Source organism: Ahaetulla prasina, chromosome 2, assembly GCF_028640845.1.
Source record: "Ahaetulla prasina isolate Xishuangbanna chromosome 2, ASM2864084v1, whole genome shotgun sequence".
Taxonomy (NCBI): Eukaryota; Metazoa; Chordata; class Lepidosauria; order Squamata; family Colubridae; genus Ahaetulla; species Ahaetulla prasina.
This window is the reverse complement of record NC_080540.1, coordinates 32,272,365-32,286,531: the sequence shown is the minus strand read 5'-3', so window position 1 is coordinate 32,286,531 and position 14,167 is coordinate 32,272,365. Positions and strand designations below refer to the sequence as shown.

The following is a 14,167-nucleotide window of genomic DNA, read 5'->3' as shown; positions in this document are numbered from 1 at the left end:
AAGAATGTTCTTTCTGCGCCAACTCAGTAAGCTCAAACTGCCCAAGGAGCTGCTGATCCAATTCTACAGAGGAATTATTGAGTCTGTCATTTGCACCTCTATAACTGTCTGGTTCGGTTCTGCAACCCAACAAGAAAAACACAGACTTCAGAGGATAATTAGAACTGCAGAAAAAATAATTGCTACCAACCTGCCTTCCATTGAGGACCTGTATACTGCACGAATCAAGAAGAGGGCCGTGAAAATATTTGCAGATCCCTCGCATCCTGGACATAAACTGTTTCAACTCCTACCCTCAAAACGACGCTATAGAGCACTGCACACCAGAACAACTAGACACAAGAACAGTTTTTTCCCGAAGGCCATCACTCTGCTAAACAAATAATTCCCTCAACACTGTCAGACTATTTACTGAATCTGCACTACTATTAATCGTTTCATAGTTCCCATCACCAATCTCTTTCCACTTATGACTGTATGACTATAACTTGTTGCTGGCAATCCTTATGATTTATATTGATATATTGATCATCAATTGTGTTGTAAATGTTGTACCTTGATGAACGTATCTTTTCTTTTATGTACACTGAGAGCATATGCACCAAGACAAATTCCTTGTGTGTCCAATCACACTTGGCCAATAAAAAAATTCTATTCTATTCTATTCTATTCTATTCTGTACTTCTGGTAGTTCTCGATCCACATATTGCTGGAGCCTAGCTTGTAGGATTTTAAGCATAACCTTACTAGCATGTGAAATGAGTGCAATGGTGCGATAGTTTGAACATTCTTTGGCATTGCCTTTCTTTGGAATTGGAATGTAAACTGCCACAGGATTGTGGGAACCTTTAGAAAGTGGGAACCTTTAGAGTTGGTTTTCACCAGTTGTGTCAATATATATCCACTAAAACTACCCTTTGAGGAATCTACTTGCCTCAGAGTTTTGTTCATTATGGATGTATTACTTGGAATCCTGACAAATACAAGTATTGGATATTCAAAAAACCTTCACTTCCCCCAATGAAAAAGAAGGAAAATAGGATATCGTACAGCAAATTGCTAGAAGTACTAGCTCTCCAGAAGGAGGAGAAGGCCAGTGAATGAATATGAATACCTGAAGCAAGAGTTGTTTTGCACCCCTGGTACACAAAAACAGTTTTCATGCCCTTGTAAAAAATTATACAATCTTAAGGGGAAGAAAATAAAGGGACAGTTATAAGGGACAGAAGGAGTGATATTGAAAAACAGTGGAAGTAACACAGCCAAGACAACAGGTAAAAAAAACATATAAAAATGTAACCCAAGTAAGCATCTCAGATGAGACCAGTCCTACTTCTGATAAAGGTGAAGGAAGTGGGGAGGTTCATTCAGACTTAAAAGATTCTGTTACGGTAAGCTTATCATAAAAGTAGTAAAAAAGTAGTATTAGCAATCATGATTTGGGTTTTCTAGTCTATCTTGGAAGACTGACAGCACTATGGGATGGGAGACAGAATAGTCGACATCTGTAGGACAAAACCTTTCTAGCAGTGTCTGGTTAGAAAAAAGATAGTTGTGATTCAGAAAGAAGCAAATAAATCTGTTCCAATCAAACCTACTGGCTTATGAAATTTAGAGTTTGCCAGGAGTGAGGTCTAGAAGTTTGACAAAACTTTTAAGTTGATAACAAGTCTACTAAAATTTACCTCTTACTTTTAACTCATATACAGTGATGCTTAAAAATTTTTGGAACTTGTTCAATATTTCTGAATAAATGTGACATAAAATGTGATGTACTACTAAAGTTCTCTACAAAAGTTTCCTTTTGTGAATGCAAAAATATTGAACATTAAAAAGGGTTCACAAACTTCTACGCATCACTGTAGAAACAAATGGCATTGCAAAACAAAACAAAACAAAAAACCAACAGCTGCAACTGTGCTTTCATGGGATTTGAAGATTTATGTAGTAGGGCATTTTAGACTCAGGTGTTTTTATCCATCCCTCTGTCCTTCCATTCTACTCCCTGGAAGAAAACCAGAAAAGGAAAAATATTATAAACAGAATTGATAGAAGAAATTTGTTTTAGTTTTTTTGGGGGGTGGGGGGAGAGTCATAGTTTAAGTAATCATCTGGAGCCAGTGATGATCCAGTGCTTGTTCGGTGTGGCCTGTGCATCACAAAGACTTAGAAAATATATCTAGGTGAAACATGTGAGTATGTTGGTAAAATGGGCCTACTTAGCCAAGCATTGAAAAAAATGGGAACACTTTTGCCATTATCTTCATTATATATACTAATGTTCAGAGCACGAAGAGATTAACATGAACTCCAAGTTCAGAGAGACAAATATGATTTAATAAATCTGGTCACATGTCTCCCTTGATTAAAATAAAGCAATTGAAGGAATAATTTAATAATTTAATAATTCACAAGGAATAAATTAAGTAATAAAAGGGAAACAGATGTTGCATTTTATGTCAGAAATACCTATACCTGCTCAGAAATCTAAGTGAATGAACCTGATACTGTAGAATGCAGCTGTCTTAAATAACTCCCTTTTTACTACCCTGTAATTCCTTAATTTGGGGTAGAATCTGGGCAACTAGATGGAACTGACCATTTACTGGGTGGATAATCTTCCTGATGCCACAAGTTCGCAAAATCAATAATGCAGTTGTTTACTTTTGTCCATCTAACTGAGCAGAAGATACGAATTTATTAGCCTTGAAAGGCAGGTCAGTTTAGGAGACAGACCCTGCAAACATCATAGTTTTTTGAAAGTTTTGCACTTGAAGATCTTTGGCCACCTGATATATGAGTGTGGGGTTAGCATCCTTTAAAAAGTAATACGATTGATTAGTATTGACACTCATATTTGGAAATGATTGAGGAGATCAAAGAACGTCTTGTAGCATCAAAAAAGGACACCATCTGAGGACATGAGCAAGAGTTTCTACCTCCCTGGATCCACAAGGCCAAATGTTGTGCAAATAAGGACTTCCATAAAATCTTCCTGCCAGTAAAGCTGATAGGAGGGTATCAAAAGAAAGCTCTGGAAAAAGCAGAACTGTTGGAACTGTTGAAAGGACTATGTTCTAAACAGAGGATAGGTGGTGTCATAACACCCCCTTCTATTGAGTGAGGGCTATTCAGTCTTAATGTAGATAGCCTCTTTGACCCCTCTTTCGAACCAGTGGTCTTCTCTGTCCAGAATGTGGACTTTGCTGTCTTCAAAAGAGTAACCTTTGTCTTTGAAATGCAGATGGACTGCTGAATCTTGCCATGATGTGTTTGTTCTCTTACGTTATGCCATGCATTTAAAGGATTATTTTCCTAACTTTTTTTTTTAATTTTCCCATAAGCTGTCCCAAGAACATTGCCACCTACCAACTGGTGACATTCAGACTAAGAAACAGCCCTTTTAGCTTGTGTATCCAAAATAAAGGAAATATTCTAATTTTGAAGACTTGTCTAAAATAGTTTATCAGAAAGGGAAAAATGATGGAAAAGGAAACTGAATAAACCTATAGATCTAAAACTTTACATTCCAGTTAGAACAAAACTTTTCAATTATGAAATTAGAAACTTAGTATGAAATTTTTGGAAACGGGAAGCAGCATATAGGAGACCAAACTGTTTGTGACTCTAACTCAGTGGTGAAATTCATATTTTTTTTTACTACTAGCTTGGTGGGCATGGTGTGGCTTGGTGGGCGTGGCTTGGTGGACATGGCAAGGGAAGGGTACTGCAAATTCTCTCCCCACTCCTGGGGGAAGGATATTGCAAAATCTCCATTCCCACCCCACTCTGGGGCCAGCCAGAGGTGGTATTTGCCAGTTCTCCGAACTACTCAAACTTTCCGCTACCAGTTCTCCAGAACCTGTCAGAATAGCACCCCTGCTCTAACCTACTAGTGATGTTTATAGTGTCTCAGGCATCATTGGAGAACAGCTTAAATAGCAGTAAGCATGTGGGTTTGATATTTGGAGTTAGGCGATCAGAAGAGGAAACTGACATGTTAATGTTTTGCATATATTTTTAAACAAAGCCCATACGATATTACAGATGCATTTTTAGAAAATGAAAACACAACGATTTTCCTTTTTAGAGATGTGATAGAATTTTCCAAGATTACACAAGCTGAAGGGAGCCTGGGGGAAAAGCATGATTATTGAAGACTTGTGGTTTCTCAATTCATGTAAATTGAATTCTTTCGTAAGTTTGAAATGCTATGGAAATCAAGTGAAGAGTGCATAGCATTGAAATAAAATTAACATGTAAAGTGATTTTATGTATTCAGCTTGAAGCGACTATGAATTTGAAAGAGAAATCTCATTACTTATCTTGTAGAAGGATAATATTTAACTTCTCCATTTGCTGTCCTTGATATAAAGCTTTTACATGTGAATGATGGTTTTTTGTGGCTGCCCAAAGAGAAAGGTTTTTGAATTGATGGAGATCAATTTCTATCATCTCACCTTTTTTCTCTTGTAGGATAACTGATTTAGGAAATATTAAAAGAAGATTGTATTTATCAACGATCCACAAAGAATTATCTGTAACCCCTCTGCATGCAAAAATCCCTCTCTTTATGATCAAGCGCAAAATTGTAAGTATATTTCCTTCCTTGTTCAAATGATTACTGTCATGTGTGATTCTCTTCTACTTTCTATTGCAGTGCTTAAATATTTGGTCATTCCTACCAGCGATCCAGCATATCATGATTACAAGAAATTGTTTTTCTGGTTAATTTCACATATTTCTTCAGAATTAATTGTACAGCAATGCACACAATGTAGTATTTATTTATTTATTTATTTTTCATATTTTTATACCGCCCTATCTCCCTAGGGACTCAGGGCGGTTCACAACCAGATAAAAACATACAAACTGGATCATCATTAGGCACTTCTGTGGCATGAAGATTAAGTAGATTGGTGGAACACGAGATCAATCATGAATCATACTGACAATTTCCAGGTGCTGTTTGTTCTTCCCATTCCTATTCAGTGGATGAAAACCAAAACACAATTTCATGCCAAGCATTCCAATAATACTATGTTATTAATTCTATATGCATAGCACCTTAACTGCTTGATTTGAGTAAAAAGATACAATAGAAATTAAATAAAAAACACTGAACATGGTATGCCAAAGATTAGGAGAATTAGGAGAAAGGATCCTGTACTATAAGATGATTTTGTTACCTCTGCAATAACATCAGTGGCAATTAATAACTAGAACTAGTGCGTTTCTCAGGATGATTACAGATTTCTGTCTGAAATTTTTTTGGGGGAGGGAGGTAAGGAAAACAACAGAGAGTTCTTAGATTCATGTTTATAGGGAAATAAGCTTCAGATTTAATTTACAAAATTAAGACATCCTGGAAAACATGCATTTCCTTTCATTTGTGCAGTCTGTAGTAAAAAGAGGTAGTACTTACTTAGTGACTGCAGTCGGAACCAGCAACTCGGTTGCTAAGCAGCACCGTTACTGAGTAAAACATCATGGGACCACAACAGGCTTATAATTTCACTTCCACTGTCATCAGTTTCTCTTGGGTACATTATGTCATTAATTATCATATCCCTTGTTGATGATGTCCATGTTTTCGGATATCCTTAAATGCAAATCAAATATGAATGTGTGTGTCATATAATCCCCCAGACTATTTACATATGCAATGTTTTCTTGTAGAGGTAATTTGGGGATACTGTCTTCTTATTAAAGGAAAAAAAACCAAACACCCAGGAATAAGAATAGTTCTTTGTTTTTTAAAAAAATTGAAATTGGTATGTTTTAGGCATCCCTTAGAAATGTTATCAAATTAATAAAATGTCTAATTTTTAAATCTCTTGTCTACAGTCGGAAGTCAGGGATTAGATAGAATAGAATAGAATTTTTTTTTATTGGCCAAGTGTGATTGGACACACAAGGAATTTGTCTTGGTGCATATGGTCTCAGTGTACATAAAAGAAAAGATACCTTCATTAAGGTACAACACTTACAACACCAATGATAGTCATAGGGTACAAATTTAACCCTTAACGATACAACACTTAATGATAAGCATAGGGTACAAATAAGCAATCAGGAACTTTAATTTTGCTATGTGGGTTTTAATTTTTACTGCAGAATTTGTTCTCAATTAATCTTATCTTCTAGTGTTATATTTTACTAAACAATATAAACTTGTCCCTTCATTTCACTCACAACAGTTTCCTTTTTGTACTCAAAAAGCAAAAGCAAGGACCTTAATCCTTGCCTTTGATAGATTTTGGACCCAGCCAGTGAAATCTGTTGAGGCAATAATAAATAATGATCTAGGAAGATGAATTTTCATGCTCCTAACAGTTGTGTTTCTGAAAACCAGGGGGAAGGTGACATGAACAAATAAACAAAATGCTCCAGGAAATGTATTGATTTTTGCTACTGGAACTCTTTTTGGTTTCATTAAACTAATAATGGGGGGCAAACATCCTCAGTGGAATAAAACATCATACAGTGAGTTATACTGTACATACTGTGAGTTATATTTTACTTCTCTTAAGATAGATTGGAATGTACTTCTGAAACACATTAAATTAATGGTTTCAGTTTTGATCCCCGCAGCTTATAATGTATGTTTATTGGCTACAGAAACCAGCTTTTTAAAATATAAAAACATATAATGTTGCGGTTTTCAAAATTTGTGGTGCTGTGACTATCTGAAAAGAATACATGTGGCCTTCCTATGAGTAGAAGAAATAAGGTTCTTGTTGGTCCTAGTTAGTGTGCCAGGTATCAGTTTAATATCATATGGGTTCCTTATTCCATTGCCTTTTGTCTTTATACATGCCATGCCAGGGCCCTATCAGAACTTGGACTCACTGTTGTTTTGCCCTAATGGAGTGGGACTGAGTTCTGACTTTAAAACTGGTTTGTCCATACAAGCTATCAGTTCTCAAAACGTCTTCCTACTCAGTCTGGGCAAACTAGCATCTCATCTCCAGATCATTTACAGAATTCTGGTTTGCACAAATAAAGCTGGATCACCATATGGAGGTGCAGAACTGCCATGTCCAACATTCCAATTTGGGAATGTTACTTAAGACTCTGGGGGAAATGGTGCCATGCCAAAAGATCATATAAAATCTAAATTAGAGCATTCTAATTCCAGTAATTCCAGTCACTGAAACAATAGGCATGACTTTAAATGAACTCCAGAGGATGGTAGAGGACAGGAAGGCCTGGAGGAACGTTGTCCATGGGGTCACGATGGGTCGGACATGACTTTGCAACTAACAACAACAAATTCCAGTGATGGTCTTCCACTTTAGATCAAGAAAAGAAAAAAGAAAAGTAATCATTGGCTACAAAAAGCACCACATACAATTTACCACGTGCATCTTTAACACTTAAAATTATAGACACACATTTATGAGAGGTTAAACATAATATTTGATACTGGCCAAGGTATCAATTCATAAACAAGTCAGTACATGTGGGTAGGGAATGGCCAAAGGACAAAACATCTTTATTCTCTTAATGCACCCTTCATTAAGAGCTGTGGTGGTGCAGTGGTTAGAATGCAGTATTGCAGGTTAATTCTGCCAACTGCCGGCAGTTCAATTCTGACTGGCTCAAAGATAACTCAGCCTTCTCATCATTCCATCCTCATTTCAGTAAAATGAGGACCCAGATTGTTGGTGGCAATATGCTGACTCTATAAACCACTTAGAGAGGGATGTAAAGCACTATGAAGTAGTATATAAGTCTAAGTGCTGTTGCTAGTGCTATCACAGTGTGAATAATATCTAAAAACTACCTAAAACTAAATCTACTTTAAAACAAATAGTTCCCTTTCTTAAAAGCAAAGTACAGCTAAATCTTGTAGCTTGAAAACTTCCAGGAAAAACTAAAGTTGTAGGTGAAACTGAGAAATTAGAAAAAGAAAATCCCAAAACCTAGATATTGGTGAGCCATTTGTTCATTGGTGTGAAGAAAACTACATATATGTATTTATAAAGTCACCAAGAGTCAGTTTTGCCTCAAAGGAGAAATGGTTTTAATTACATCCTGAGGAGAAATGTTGCATAGAAAAAAAAAGGAGATAATCCAAAAATTGTATTGTGTTCATGCATATGTTCATATATTTGATTACTGGCTTAACCTCATCATTTGGGCAAATTTTGGAAAGATGCATTCAGACCATCCTTAAAGCCATTGACAGAGCACTGATGGCCTTGTATTTTCTTTGAGTCAAGGACTAAGAAAATTGGGAACAACTGATACATCTATGTATCTATTGGGATCATCTGGGAGTCATGACATAAGCGATCACCAAATTCTTTTAGGCCTGGTCAGTTATTAAAAAACGATAGAAAAATTAGCCTCTTCTGTCAAATAAATGGCATTTCAACAGAGCACAATGGCACACAGAGGTTTATGTAATCTGGGGGATTATTATTAATGAACCCAAATGATCCCATAAAACGGGATGAAATGTTCCCGGTTTGGACCGGATCACCTGATCTGGTAGCGATGGTGGCGAGTGGCTCGGAAAACTGGTAGCAAAAATCCCTGGCCTCACCCCCTGCCCCAACTGAGCCCTGCAATCATCAGAGGTTTTTTTTTTTTTTACTTTTAAAAGCATTTTTTTTTTTTGGCCAAAAAAATATTTTTAAAAGTAAAAGAAAAACCTCTGATGATCGCGAGGCTTAGCTGGGATCGTCAGAACCATTTAAAAGCTTTTAAAGGCTCCTTTAAAACTTTTATTTTATTTTATTTTATTTTAAACGCATTTTTTCTACAACCTCTTCAGCCGAAGAGCTTGTAGAAAACATGCTTTTAAACGGTTCTGATGATCAGGCAACTCAGCTGGGATCTCCAGAGGAAAAAAACCTGGGTTCTGCCTATCCCAGCTGAAGTTGCCTGATTGCCAGAACCTTTTAAAAAGATTTTTTCTAAATTGATTGCCAGAACCGTTTAAAAGCATGTTTTCTATAAGCTCTTCGGCCAAAGAGATTGTAGAAAAATGCTTAAAAAAAAAAAAGTTGGCCACGCCCATCCAGTCATATTAAACACCCTCCCTAAGCCGGGGGGGCGGGGGCGGTAGTAACAAATTTTACATTTCAACCCTGCCTTTAAACCTCATTGGAGGGGTTGGCAAACCAATCATTAAAATAACGTTTCACTGATGTGGAATTTCTATATTATTATGTAACCTACAGCTTTATATCCACAATTAGCATTACTTTGCAGAGCAGGACATGTGGCATATTTGGAATAAATGAATTTTAGTTATTATAACTGACACACATAACTTGGTTCATTTTAAGAACTCGATAGTAAGCCATCTCAGAATGGCCTTATAGTAAGCAGTTATAGGAAAAAGAGCTCAAATTTCACCAAAAATAATCAGTTCCAGAATAATTAGCTTTTTAAAAAGTACCTGAACATCTGATACATCAACCTTAAATTAAATTACTTCTTAAAATAAATTATTTAATTTAATTTAATTACTTATATCCCAATGAATTGAGTTTTATCACTTTTTGACTATACAGTCTAATCTGCGCTATTTTGACTTGCCTTTATTAAGCTATAATAACTCATAGCTCATGATTTGATTTGATATTTCCGTTTGGGATTTTTGCATAATATCTATAGAATACTAAAAATCTTGTCTGTTTGATTGTTTGTAACCTTCAGTTGGGCAAAACAGTATATTGTAGGGCAGGTGTGTCAAACTCAATTTCATTGAGGGCCACATCAGGGTTGTGTTTGACCTTGGGGGGGTGGGGGACATGGCCAGTTCAACATCACTCGTGTTTGGGGTACCTGTGGTTGCCAAGTGCCAAGGTAGGACTTCCCTCAGACCCTCCTTCCCAGTCTTTATAGCCTTCCTTCCTTTTCTTTTCAAGTCCCACTGGCTAGTCCTTTGCTGTTTCCAGGGCGACCCTGTGGGCCAGATCTAAGCACCCCGCGGGCTGCATCTGGCCCACGGGCTTTGAGTTTGACACCCCTGACCTAGAGGCTATAGGGGAACATTTTTGAATCAATCTACCTCAGATGGAATAATTTAAAAAATGTGGACAAAATCAAGGACCCATGACTCTTATGGGATTGAAATTTGACAAAGTTGTGGCCACTTCAATGCCTCTGCACTGCTGGTGTGGTCAGCCACAGTCACGTGATTGTCATTTCCAACACTCCCTGTCAGCTTCCCTCAGGGAAAGCCAGTGGGGAAGCCAATAAAAAGCTGCTACTGCTTCCTCTACTTTTGTGTCCACATGGTCTTTCTGTTTATGTATGGAAATATCTCTAAAACAGTGACCCAACAGTCACGGATTGTCTATTCTCCATTAAAAATGTCAGCACCGAAGAAGCTAATTTTTTTTATTGTTCTGGAAATTTTGAGAGACACTTTTCAAAATTATGACTTATTCTCTCTTTTTTTGCTTGCATGAACTCAAACCTGTTACATTACTAAGTCTATGCCTTTGGGCTATTTAGATGAGGCTGGAGTGGCATATAAACCAAGCAATAAATACAATTGGTTTTTAATAATATATTTTATTGAAAATTAGTTTTTACAAATATGTCTCTAAACATTTTTTCCCCTCTCCTTAGTGGTGCAATTTGTGCATTGACCTGGTGGCATTTACCAGTGAGATATTCAAAGGTGCTGTTTTTCAGTCTTTGGATGGCATTATTGTTTCAGCCAACTGTAAACTGCGAAAAATCTTCACGCTGAAGTCAAACCCCCTGAACCCCGCAGATGACGATGGTATGTTAAGCTTGGCTTCCTGGGATTCCAGATGGCTAAGATGTGCTTCCTGATTCCAGGATTATCTTTCTGATCTTTGTGATGCATTATCCAAACGGTTTTAGATGGTTTCCTGGCAATTAATAGGTACATAAGACAACCTAGGCATGTTTCTGACTCGTTGGATAGTAAGTGACCTTTTCTAAATGTGGTTACAAATGTGGTTCAGCATTTACATTTTTATAAAACAGCACTTTTATTAAAACTGCACGGATGATACTGTTTCAACTTTAAATTAGCATACAAACTGCTAATAATCTACCTTCAGGTAAGTGTTTCATTAAACACTTTGAAAGAAAGCTTGTTATTCAATTATCAAAGGGGTTTTTTTTTTACTGAGATATGTCATTTTCTCAAGGCAGCTTCTAAAATGAAAGTGCAAAGACTTCCCTTGTAAAATCTGGCCATTATGGAAATTGGACTTTTGAGGAAGGAAAAGAGAGTTGATGATAAACTGCACGTTAAGTATCTTCCTAATAAAGTGTATTCATGAATTCCTATTATTCATCAGCTGCATATTTTATTTGAACTGTACACCGTTTCCTAGACTAAACAATAAAAAAAACATTTTTTTCCATCCTTCAGCTCTACTTATCAAAATTTGAATTGTATATCATCCAGTTGATTCTTTCCCTTCTTCATTGTTTTCTACCCAGACCAGAGATTTCAATCTTCAAATATGTTCTACAAAAGGAAGTAATAAAAGGTTCCAGGAAACAATAATTAAAAAGCTTCTTTTTGTTGTGTTATATAATAATAATGTTTCTTTCTTGTTTGTAGTTGGCTTTGCTTCTTTTATCCTTTTTTTATGTTGTCTTGTGTAGTTCATCCAAAGCTATTTGTGATTACTCCCTGTTAATTGCCCTATATTCAGGATTGCACAAGATCATTTTCAGGAAAAATTTAGGTAGATGAGACTAGATTTTGGGGCCAACTCTAACTTATTGATCCTGTAACTTTTTCCTTTTTGAATGTATCACCCTTATGGATTACTTGTCCTCAGAAATTTTGCAAACAGTCTTTCAATTACTTTACTTCAAATGGAGCATACAAGAGAATGTTAACATGGTAGTGGTTTGATTTGAGGTTGGCAAACTGAACTTTTTTTTTTTTTTAGAAACCTTTCGGGTTTTTTAATCCTGCTCTGTAATGGAGATCAAATGTTTTTGATGGAATGATGGAATTTCTAATCTTCCTCCAAACCCCAAATACAGTCTCCACCATCTACTTCTGCCTTTCTGTATCAGAACTGAGAGCAGCTATGCCATTACGGAGAAATGAGCAACAGGCAACCTGTAGTACTGTAGACATTTTTTTTATTTGCATTTATATTCCGCCCTTCTCCGAAGACTCAGGGCGGCTTACACTATGTCAAGCAATAGTCTTCATCCATTTGTATATTATATACAAAGTCAACTTATTGCCCCCAACAATCTGGGTCCTCATTTTACCTCCCTTATAAAGGATGGAAGGCTGAGTCAACCTTGGGCCTGGTGGGACTTGAACCTGCAGTAATTGCAAGCAGCTGCTGTTAATAACAGACTGTCTTAGCAGTCTGAGCCACTCAAGGACCCACATTGAAATACGATTCCCAGAATCCTTAAGAAACAGACTTTAATGAAAGATGTTGGGAGTTGTAGTTCAGCAACATCTGGAATGTTATAATTTGTTTATCTTGGGTAACATGGATGCCTGAAATGCTATTTTCAGGCAGGGACTTCAAGAGATGAAGTTCAAGGTATTTGTGGGGGTCATAGCCTTTAGGACCAGTGTAGGATGTGAGAAGATCCTCCAGTCCTCAAATTTCCATTTTTCATCAATCACTTCCTTGCTGGGTAAATGGGAAGAAGACGGCTGAACAGTCAAGATGTCTAGCTAAAATTATTTAAGAAAAGAAGAAAATCTTTGCAGGAAAATGATGCTTGCTTTAGGATTTTACTAAATGTTAAATCGTAAAGTTAGAAGGAGTTTTTTTGGTCCATCTCCTCTCTGTTTATTGCAGGAATCCAAATTAGAGCATCCTTGATCACGTTTGTTCAATTCCTGCTTGAATACATCCAATAAAATGCAGGCAGTCTTCTGCCTTAGTCACTGATTCCATTGATGAAATACTGTTAACATTAGGAAGATTTTGTTCACATTCAGTTGGAATTTATCCTCCTATAAAATAAAGCCGGAAGAAATATCAACAACCTCAGATATGCAGATGATACCACTCTAATGGCAGAAAGCGAAGAGGAACTAAAGAGCCTCTTAATGCGGGTGAAGGAGGAGAATGCAAAAGTTGGCTTGAAACTCAACATTAAGAAAACTAAAATCATGGCATCCGGCCCTCTCAATTCCTGGCAGATAGATGGAAAAGAAATGGCGGTATGACAGATTTTATTTTCCTGAGCTCCAAGATCACCGCAGATGGGGACTGCAGCCAAGAAATTAAAAGACGCTTGCTCCTGGGGAGGAAAGCTATGGCAAATCTAGACAGCGTACTAAAAAGCAGAGACATCACCCTGCCAACAAAAGTGTGTATAGTCAAGGCTATGGTTTTCCCAGTTGCAATGTATGGCTGTGAAAGTTGGACCATAAGAAAGTCTGAGCATCAAAGAACTGAGGCGTTTGAACTTTGGTTCTAAAGAAGACTCCTGCCGAGTCCCTTGGACTGCAAGGCAAACAAACAAGTCAGTCCTAGAGGAGATCAACCCTGACTGCTCTTTAGAAGGCCAGATCCTGAAGATGAAACTGAAATACTTTGGCCACCTAAGGAAGGACTCACTGGAGAAGAGCCTAATGCTGGGAAAGATTGAGGGCAAAAGAAGAAAGGGACGACAGAGAACGAGGTGGATGGATGGAGTTACTGAAGCAGTAGGCATAAGCTTAAATGGACTCCAGAGGATGGTAGAGGACAGGAAGGCCTGGAGGAACATTGTCCATGGGGTCGCAATGGGTCGGACACGACTTCGCAACTAATAACAACAATAACATAACATAATTATTTTTTCATATCTGTAGTCTACAGCAATAGAGAACAAACCCTGGCTGCCTTCTATCAACGTCTCTTCAAATTCGTGGGGAAAAAAATCTTTTGTCAAGAGTCTTTTTTCATAAGTAAAGATGCCCCGTTTTCTCAGGACTTAGTTTCCAGTCCACTGTCATCCTCATTACTCTTTTTGTACGTGTTCCATTTTGGCAAAATCCTTTTTAAAACATTAGATCAGATCTTGAGAGAACAGAAAAGAACTTTTACTTCCTGAAATACACGAAAGTGAATTCTCTTATTGAAACCCTAAAGTGCATTTGGATTTATTTATTTTTTTGTAGGCTTATTGTACTGCTGATATAGATTCAGCTAATGTTCAACTATCAGGCCCCACAAACCAA

The 14,167-nt window shown here is 37.1% G+C and overlaps 1 protein-coding gene across 1 annotated transcript in view; it reads left to right on the top strand.

Annotated features, from left to right (window-relative positions):
• Positions 1-14,167, top strand: part of CFAP20DC (CFAP20 domain containing) — a 203,844-nt gene that overhangs the window by 50,958 nt on the left and 138,719 nt on the right. The window contains exons 6-7 of the mRNA XM_058167803.1: positions 4,477-4,591; positions 10,597-10,753. Of these exons, the coding sequence (XP_058023786.1) occupies positions 4,477-4,591; positions 10,597-10,753 (272 nt within the window). The remainder of the gene's footprint in view (positions 1-4,476; positions 4,592-10,596; positions 10,754-14,167) is intronic.